The 9,691-nt window shown below is 36.8% G+C and overlaps 1 protein-coding gene across 1 annotated transcript; it reads left to right on the top strand.

Moving 5' to 3' along the window:
- Window positions 1–8,041: 8,041 nt before the first annotated feature.
- Window positions 8,042–8,986, top strand: LOC131599170 (temperature-induced lipocalin-1-like). The gene is made up of 2 exons (XM_058871615.1): window positions 8,042–8,489; window positions 8,605–8,986. Exons 1-2 carry the CDS (start codon window positions 8,115–8,117, stop codon window positions 8,785–8,787), a joined length of 558 nt encoding a protein of 185 aa, XP_058727598.1. The 5' UTR covers window positions 8,042–8,114; the 3' UTR covers window positions 8,788–8,986.
- The last annotated feature ends 705 nt before the right edge of the window (window positions 8,987–9,691 follow it).

The following is a 9,691-nucleotide window of genomic DNA, read 5'->3' as shown; positions in this document are numbered from 1 at the left end:
ATTGAGATATCAATATTACATTGCAAAAGAATTTTACAAGAGAAGTGAAGCAATCAAACCCTACAAACCATATGTTTAATGTTGATCCTTGCATTTCTCTTCCCCTGATCTGAGTTCGATCAAGTCACCCAACAAACACCAATTGATTCACTGTCTCGTGCTACTCCTTTGCAAGAAACCACCGTTTTTTAAAGCTTCTACTTGGTCAAATCCAAATTGCAAGTTGTTGTTACCCAAGATTACCAATTTATTCACCGTCTCACGCTACTCCTTTGCAAGAACCTCCCATTCTTCGAAGTCTTTCACTCAATCGAATCCAATTGCGTAACTCTTATCGAAAACCCCCAAATTAAAACCTTAAAATTAGGGTAAAAACCCTCATAGTTTTTTCGATGAAACCTCTTATGATTCTCAACCCAACCTTATGTTACAACCAACCTAAATTGGACATTATCAACCAAATTTAGATGGCACCCAAACAATGAATGATTATGTGTGTGTTGTTTATGTGTATGCATAGATGCAAGGTTGAAGATGATGAGCAATCTTAATATGTGTTTATAGTTTCATCCAGTTGAAAATGATGCATGTATGTTGTATTTATAGTAGTGCAAGTTGGAGGCAAAAAGGAGTGCTTATAAGTTAAAAAAATATGCAATTTTCAGAAAATTAGTTTCATGTGTCAACACATATAAGTCATGTATCGACTCATGTAGTAGCATGTGTCGACACATATCAGGTCATGCGTCGACCTGTATGAGGGTATATGTTTTAAAACTGCAACACATGTGTCGACCTAAAATTTGTATGTGTCGACACATTAAAGTAATTTTGAGAGCATGTGTAGACCTAAGTAGTTGAATGTGTCAACACATACAAATAGAAGTTACATGCTTCATTACTGAAATACATGTGTCGACCTGAAGCACGTATGTGTCGACACATGCACTTGTGTTTTGAGCAAAATTTAATTTTTGAAGTATGCAACTGATTTTTGATGCCTTTTAACCGATTTTTAATGCCTTGTAACTGATTTTTTATTTATGACACCTTTTCCAAATATATTCTAAGTGCATTCTAAGATTCCTAATGCAAAGGTACACATACTGACTCGGAGATACCGTTCAATGTACAGAAATGCTAAAGTTTTCCTAAATTTTAACATCACGCAAAACATCTAATGGCCATGTGCACTCACAAATTCACCATTGGTTCCCCTATTATTTGCACCATGCATTACGTTTGTCCTAATGGCTCTTTTGGAATTATTATCTACATTAGTGTTCACCAAAGTTTTGCTTCCTTAACTAACTACCATCACTGCATCCTTCTCTCTAAACTTTTTTATCTTTCTGATCTTCAACACCATTTTCCATGGCCCATCATTTTTTATTCTATCACAACCATTCCATCTCGGTTTTCTTGAGTACGTCCTTCCATGTTATTTCCTTCCCTTTGCACTTGCATAATTTCTTTGTCTGGTCATCCCTCCTTATAATCTCCAAATCTACTACAATTTATACATAACAAATGTAACCCTTCATATTACACCCTATACTTTCTTCCTATGATTGTGAACTTAACTAGTAACTGGCTTGCTAGATCTACTTCAACACATAGACGAGCATACTTTCCCATTCATTCATTAGAGTATTTTTAACCACCTTAACTGTCTTTCCAATCCTATGGCCAATAAATTTTAAGACTTTAATGTCGTATTATTCAATAGGAAAATACGATATTCGGATCCAAACTGTAACTTTTTCAACCATATCACTTGCAGGTTGAAAGTTCGGACTCCACTCCTTCACTATTAAGTAATGATCATATATGAACCAAGGTTCGTCCATGATCGTTACGTTATGATCATTATGATGTGAAAAGATGACTAAATAATAATCATTACTCAAGTCAATGATATTAATCACCCCGCTTCCCACCCAAATGTGTTTCAATCTGGTTTCCAATATCTTATATCCAATCCTTCTTCCTAGCAGCTTCATTATCGCTCCTTTTCTACGGGGCTTGTGAATTCTCCACTCCTCATACTTAAAGAAGATAAATTAAAGGAAAGCATATCTGCACTCCGTGCGTTCTTCCTTCTTCATTCCTTCAAAGTCTTTCATATCCTCCCCTGTCAACTCTTTATCTTTTTTGCGGTACATCTTCTCCCCTATGATTATCATGATGTGAAAAGATGACTAAATAATAATCATTACTTAAGTCAATGAAATTAATCACCCCGCTTCCCACCCACATGTGTTTCAATCTGGTTTCCAATGTCTTGTATCCAATCTTTCTTCCTAGCAGCTTCATTATAACTCCCTTTCTATGGGGTTTGTGAATTCTCTACTCCTCATACTTAAAGAAGATAAATTATAGGAAAGCATATATGCACTCCGTGCGCTCTTCCTTCTTCATTCCTTCAAAGACTTTCATATCCTCCTCCATCAACTCTTTATTTTTTTTGTGGTACATCTTCTCCCATATAATCAAATTCTTTATTCCCATCATTATATATTCATATGATATGTCTCCAACCTTCCAATCCTTCCCATATTATCCACTATTCCTACTTTCATCCATATTCATTTCTCCCACTACAACACTATCCACAATATGGTTAGAGGTAATGTGTGAGGAAGAAAGTCGCTCTCCACCTTTGATTTTAAGAATATCTCATTACACTCCTTGAATCTCTTAGGCACTTGGAGAAATTTCAATAATGCCCCTAGCCTCCGTAGATGCATATCCGGAAGTACCTTTTTTTCTCCAAAAATTTGGTTTTTTTCGTAGGAACATCTACAGAACATGTTAAAAACAGAGTGTTCCGTAGATGTACCTACAGAACATTCTTCTATATTTTCAAATCAAATACATTTCACTCCAAAACTTAATTTTTATAACAAAAGAGGAAAATCAATTTATAGTAAATTAAAGTAATGTAATTTAAAGGCAACAGAATATAGTACACCAAAAAAATACATCATATAAATCATTGCCCATAATGTCAAATACATAATCAAAGTAACGTACATAAATGAAATCAAAATGCTGATATTAAAAAATCACATGCATCACTACTATTGTGTGTGTCAGACAACATCCTCCGCCTCTCCTCGGCCTCTGGAACCGCCTTTGCATCCACCACGCCCTCTACTAGCTACTATGCCTCTGCCGTTAAGTGCGCCACCTGTCCTGGCACGATGTTGACGATACAAAAATTTCCCATCTTCCACCATAATTATACCATCCAATACACGCCTGTGATCAGACCCCTAGGGAAGAAACCAGCGGCAATGCCTGCCTGCGCCATGTCAAGTATCCTACGACAGCAAGGAAAAACATCGTCAATATTGTAGATGCTTTTAAATTGGCTGCATTTTATGGTAAAACATTCCCGTGTATGTGATATCTTGACTAATGTCATGACACACTGTGTGTGGAATTGTGCAGGATTGTATGGTTGAGCTAATACAGATTTTCGTTGGATGTCATGCTCGATGTCATGACATTAGTGTCTGACAGCAGTAGCTGTTACTTTTTAGTTGTTATGTTTCCTTATTTATCTCAGGCTACTATTTAGGAAACTATAAATTTTGTGCTGTATGATTTGTGCTAAAATATCTCGTACTACAACATATGTAAACACCCTGATGATGTGGAAATTAGGTTAACTTGGTTAACCCTAATTTATGTTTGGAAGGCCCAAGGCCCAAGTCCTGCTACCTGCTGCCTGCTGCCTATAAGAAGATTGCAAATCCTACTTTCAAAGGCAAATTTTTTAAGCATGAATATTATTGTACTCTTTGTGTTTCCACTGTGTGTTTGTGTTTTAGGGTTTTTTTATAATCCAAGCAATTATCACGTTGATGATTGTATTGGAGTAGGGTGTTTTTGAGTTTGTTTTGTCACTCTAAGCTTTTAAGCATGAGTGTTGTGTCCCTTGATTGAAGCTTTGAAGCAAAATCAAGATTTGTTCGAAGTGTGTCTTCATCTCCTTTTTTATTTGTTATTGTTGTTATCATTGCTGTGATTGAGGGGGAACTCAGGTCTAGCAGTAGATTGAAATTACATTGGGTAGGTCTTAAGTGAAGAGTTGTAAACGAGGGAGTTTAGCTCTGAATTAATACTGCTTATAGTGGATTTCCTTCCTGGCTTGGTAGCCCCCAGAGTAGGTGTTGTTATACACCTAACTGGGTAAACAATCATCTGTGTTCTTTACTGTTTTTGTTTACTTTCTGCGTAAATTTTATAATCAGTTCTGAATTGGATGTCATAACATCCGACACGACATCGATCATGTGTTACTAGAATTACAAATATGGTCCAACTGAGACTGATGAGTTTGCAAAATCTCCTTGTGGGCTAGTCTGGGTTGTGATCCTGGTGCATTAGGAATCATGTATGGGTGTGACTCCCTGTACTACCAGGTGATGTACCAGTCTACGCAGCTCCAGTCTACCTCTAATATGATCGCCCGAGCCTCGTCAAGAACCATGTGATTTTCAAAGTCTACAAAGACATCATCTAGATGTCGACTGGTTATGGCGATAGGAGCGAAGACAGAAAGGTGACAAGGTAGCATCTGCTGGTAGTTGAACTTCAGTATGAAGCGCTCCAAAAGATAACGAACAATGATGGTGAATTGGCAACCAACCATCCAGAATATAGTGCAATCTCATCAAATGGAACTGTCTCACGGTGATCAGTATAACAGTCGTATCGGACGTCCTTGACGCCCATGCGATCAAGTGAGCTCCTGAAAGGATCCGACATCTGGTTGGGTCTGAGGGGATGAAGGCTCTAGCACACGACATGGCCTCAGTGTAGTCCGACACCTCATCCCATCCAATAATTTCGAGGAAGTGCTATAATATCAAACCCTGAAAAAAAACACAGGGATCAAACATATTATCACAAATATATTATAAATTTGAGAAAAATTAGAATTATATAAGATTGTTACCACTAAGAGGGAATAGCTTCCAGTCACAGTCCTTTCCTTCCACATGCATCCTTTTCTGAGTCTATGGAAGATGTACGCCAGAGTAGCCGTTCCCCGGTTGTATTCATGGACACGTGCGGTATCTAATAAGTACCGCAAGTAAATGACGTCTTTGTACGACGAGCTCGTGTCCACAAACAGTTGGGTGCCTAACAAAAATAGGAAGTAACATCTTAGCACCCGCTGCATGTGTATATCCACCCATGCCTCGTCACCATCAAAAGCCTGTGCCACAAGGAGCTCGGCCTTATACTATCGCGCAAAGAAGTGAAACCTCATGTGCGCCTCGCAGGTCCTCTCAACCTCCTCCAACGCGTCCTCAAGATCAGCCCCGAGCTCCTCAATCAGCATCTCCCTCGGTTCGTCCTTTGTTAGCCTACCGTGACCAAGGAGGGTACCCTTGACAGGTATATATAGGAGGCATGCGATGTCGTCAAGAGTGGTGGTCACCTTACCATGAGAAAGATGAAATGACGAAGTCTCTGGATGCCACCTCTCTGCAAATGCCACCAGAATCCCATTATGTATCGTGTGGAACCCGACCTAACAGAGGTCCTTCAGCTCAGAAGCTGAGAGGACATTCTGGAACCATGACTCAGTAGGCTGCACGAGAAGGGCAATCTTCCGGCCGTGGTTGTAAAACTTCTAGGAATCCCTATCGTGAAATTTTCCAAAAAAAACATTGTTAATAATAAGCAAAGTTCGAAATAATTAATAAGCAAAGTCTACGAAATTTTACCTCCCCGTCCCATATATGTTTAGTTGAATGATCTGCATACTATGTCAACAGGGATACATCTATAGAACCCCCTCAGCCGCATCAACCTCCTCGTGCAGCTCAAGAGGTGGCATCGGAGAACCACCATTGACCGTTAGTGACACAAAAGTAGAAGAACTGGCCCAACGATGTTTGCGGGCGGAGGGCATCTGTGAGGCCTTCAGGATGAAGTAGTAGATGGAGAAGGCCCCTTAACTAGAACAGATGGAGAAGGCCCAGCTGGAACGGGTGTAGCAGGTAAGTCTGCTGGAACGACATCTCCATCAGTCACCTGTGACACTACCTGCATCCATTCACGCTGCACGGAGGCATGTTGTGCAACCTTCCCACGTATAAGTCTGTCTGGATGGTCGGCTCTAATGTCTGCATTGTATTACAAAGAAAATTGAGTTAGATACAATTTAACTATAACAACAAAAGGGAAAAAATAAATTTACTTTCGTATGTGCACTTGCAGAACTCTTTCGTAGATGCATCCACGGAAGTACCTTACATTTCAAAAAACTGGGTTTCATCCGTAGGTGCATCTATGGAACAACCTAACGTTTCATTTGTTCCGTAGATGCATCCACAGAACGTTCTAAAACCTCTAAAACTTAAAAATGGTGTCTGGTCACTATTGAAGAGGGTTAAAAACCCCATTTTGGTGGCTTGATCGTCTGTTTTACACATCAAACAATACCTACATTGTCTCTAAACTATGTTTCTAAAAGTAACTAATGATTTCTACACCTAAAAATCTATTCAAACTCTATTATGGGAAATACTATAAAATAACTCAAAAACTCGAAAACTTACCGATTAAATTAAGTTTTGAAGTTGCTGGAATGTGTTAATTGTTGATGTTGACGTTAACGGCCGAACTCGAGAGAAAAAAACAACTTCGGTGGAAGTTTGATTTTTGAGGTTGAGAGAGTTTGAGAGTTTTGAAATGAGAAATGTGAAGAATGGGGGAGGAGAAGAGTTTGGCGCAGATATAACATAAAATGATTTGTAGATACATCTTCGTAAACTTCCGTATGTGCATCTACGGAATAAAATAAAATTCAAACAAAAGAGAATATACTTCTGAAGATATATCTACAGAAGCAGGGGCCATTTTAGGCAATTCGCATGTTGCATAAATACTTATGAGTTGGGTGGAATAAAATATTCTCTTGATTTGTTGTGTTCCTCCTTTAAGTACTCTTCTTCCTTAATTTCTTAATTTGTCCTAGTCGAACCATTCTCTTTAATTTTAGTTATTTATCTATTTGATTCTAATTAAATATGTTTTTTTTACATTTAACTCTCTATAAAGACACGCTAAAACTCCGCTTAAAAATAAAATTTCTTATTTATTGTTATAGTTTGAAGAGAAATAAAAAATATGTATTTATAACTAATAGTTAAATAATCTCCAACTTCTAAGTTTCGCAACACAAGTTAATAAAAAGAGAGTTGCTATTTTGACACCACAAAACATACACGGTATGTTACACTAATTAAATTATAACATGACTACGTATTTAGTTGTATCAGAAAAAAATAAAATATAATTATTAAACACAATAAAAAAAACAAAACCGTATACATTTACGGTGTAGGTGTCAACATCTATGGCTAGCATTTGTCTATTAAAAACTATATCATAATCATATGAGCCATGTTATCTTTACACTAAAAACATACACCTGTATCCTACACCGTAACAATTGTGCGACTGCATTAGCACTATTCTGTATTTACTCTTATTTCAAAAAATTAATAAAATATTAAACAAAACAAAAACACCGTATATTATACGGTGTAGTGTCACAATTTAGTATAAGTTTAGCATTCTTGTAATCATATACTCAGATCACTTCCATATATTGATATACATATGTCGGCATAAATAGGGATGGATTAATCTTTACAAAATTGATAATCAATTATTATGCTTCTTATTATTATTAGTCGACATGTTTTCTGCTCCATACATTCACACAATTGAAAAGGACATGTAATGTCCACAAGCTATTACTTCTTTGCCAAGCTTTCTAGCTTAGCTTACAAGTTTTGACATTTTTTAATATAGTCAAATATTATTTTATTTAATATTATATTTGACATTATTAAATAATTTATTTCTATCCATTTTGAATTGATTTTGTTTGATTTATATAAAAACTTACTTATTTTTTTAAAATTACACGTGTTGGGACCAATATTTCCCACATTGATTAAAGTAATCTTGAGATATCTTAACCGCTTTCTTATCTTGTATACTACAGTATATAATATCCACCCACCTTGAAACCTTATCAGTTCAATTTTGAACAAAGAAAAACTAGAGGTAGCAATAACATGGCAGAAGAAAAAGAGATGAAAGTTGTTGAAGGTTTAGATCTTGAAAGGTATATGGGAAGATGGTACGAGATAGCTTCTTTTCCATCAAGGGATCAGCCAAAGGACGGAGGCAACACAAGAGCAACATACAAACTCAACACTGATGGAACTGTTGATGTTCTTAATGAGACTTGGAGTGGTGGCAAAAGAGGTTTTATTCAAGGTTCTGCTTTTAAGGCTAACCCTAATAATGATGAAGCTAAATTCAAAGTCAAGTTTTACCTTCCTCCATTCCTTCCAATTATTCCTGTTACAGGGAATTATTGGGTTTTGGCTATTGCTCATGATTATCATTATGCTTTGATTGGTGAACCAACCAAGAAATCTCTTTGGGTAAGTCTTTTCCTTTCTATGTTTTCTTATAACTTATAGCATTATTTACTATAAGTCGTATCAAACTCTTGTACACTTTCTTATTAATATGATTTTGATGAATTTTGGTTTGCAGATATTATGTAGGGAGACTCGTTTAGATGATGAAATCTATAATGAACTTGTGGAGAAGGCAAAGGAAGAGGGATATGATGTCACCAAACTCCGCAAAACACCTCATGCAGATACACCGCCGGAGGAAGAAGGCCCCCAAGACAACAAAGGCATTTGGTGGTTTAAATCCATTTTTGGGAAATAGCTCTTGCATATATGTATATGATTAAATTATGCATTAATTATATCTCTGGTTTTTTAAGCATTCTGTTTCTTCTATGTATATGTTCTTTAAGATTTTTATATATTATATAGAATCTTAAAGTAATAGTATTTGTTTATAATTTCAATTAAGTACACTTAGCTGATGTCAAAAGTTTGATTCGATTACATATTTGTTGATATGCTTATGTGTGTCACTATTTTAAATTTTTATTCATTTTATCAAAAAACAAAGTATCATGTTTTTCATTTATAGTCGATTTCAAGTCTGCGTTTGGTGTGAGAATTTTTCCAACTTTGATCTTTAGAAATTGTGTTTTGTTGGATTGATGAGCGTTATATATAAATTACTCTTAGCCTCGATTTTCAAGTAATATAAGAATATTTTGTCCAACCTGATATAGTTGTACCCCAGTCGAGGCTAAGGGGCATGATGTGAACGTCGAGTTCCCATAGACGTGGTTAATATTTTGTACCGATCGATCTCAAGTCCGCGCAACTACGACTACAAGGTATTGTCCGCTTTGGGTGTAAGAATCTCCACGACTTTGCCATTTAGAAAATGCATCTTGTTGAGTTGAGGTGTATTTATAAATTATCCTTAGCCTTGATTCCCAAGTAATATGGGACTATTTTGGCCAATCTAGAACAATTGCCTCCCAGTCGAGGTTAAGGAGCATGATGCAAACATTGAGTTCCCACGACGCCAATGTTTTGTACCGTCCAACCTCAAGTCCGCGTCATTGCGGCTACAAGGTATTTTCCACTTTGGGTGTGACACTGTGTTTACGGTGGTTTCCGGTAAACAACCGCTAGTCTTCCAAATTATAAATATACTTTGGTTACTTGCAGGATCGACTAGATTGATCCTAGGACATGTGTCGAAA

This window comes from Vicia villosa, linkage group LG4, assembly GCF_029867415.1.
Source record: "Vicia villosa cultivar HV-30 ecotype Madison, WI linkage group LG4, Vvil1.0, whole genome shotgun sequence".
Lineage (NCBI taxonomy): Eukaryota > Viridiplantae > Streptophyta > Magnoliopsida > Fabales > Fabaceae > Vicia > Vicia villosa.
The sequence above is the reverse complement of the archived record's forward strand: the minus strand, read 5'-3'. Positions and strand labels throughout refer to the sequence as shown.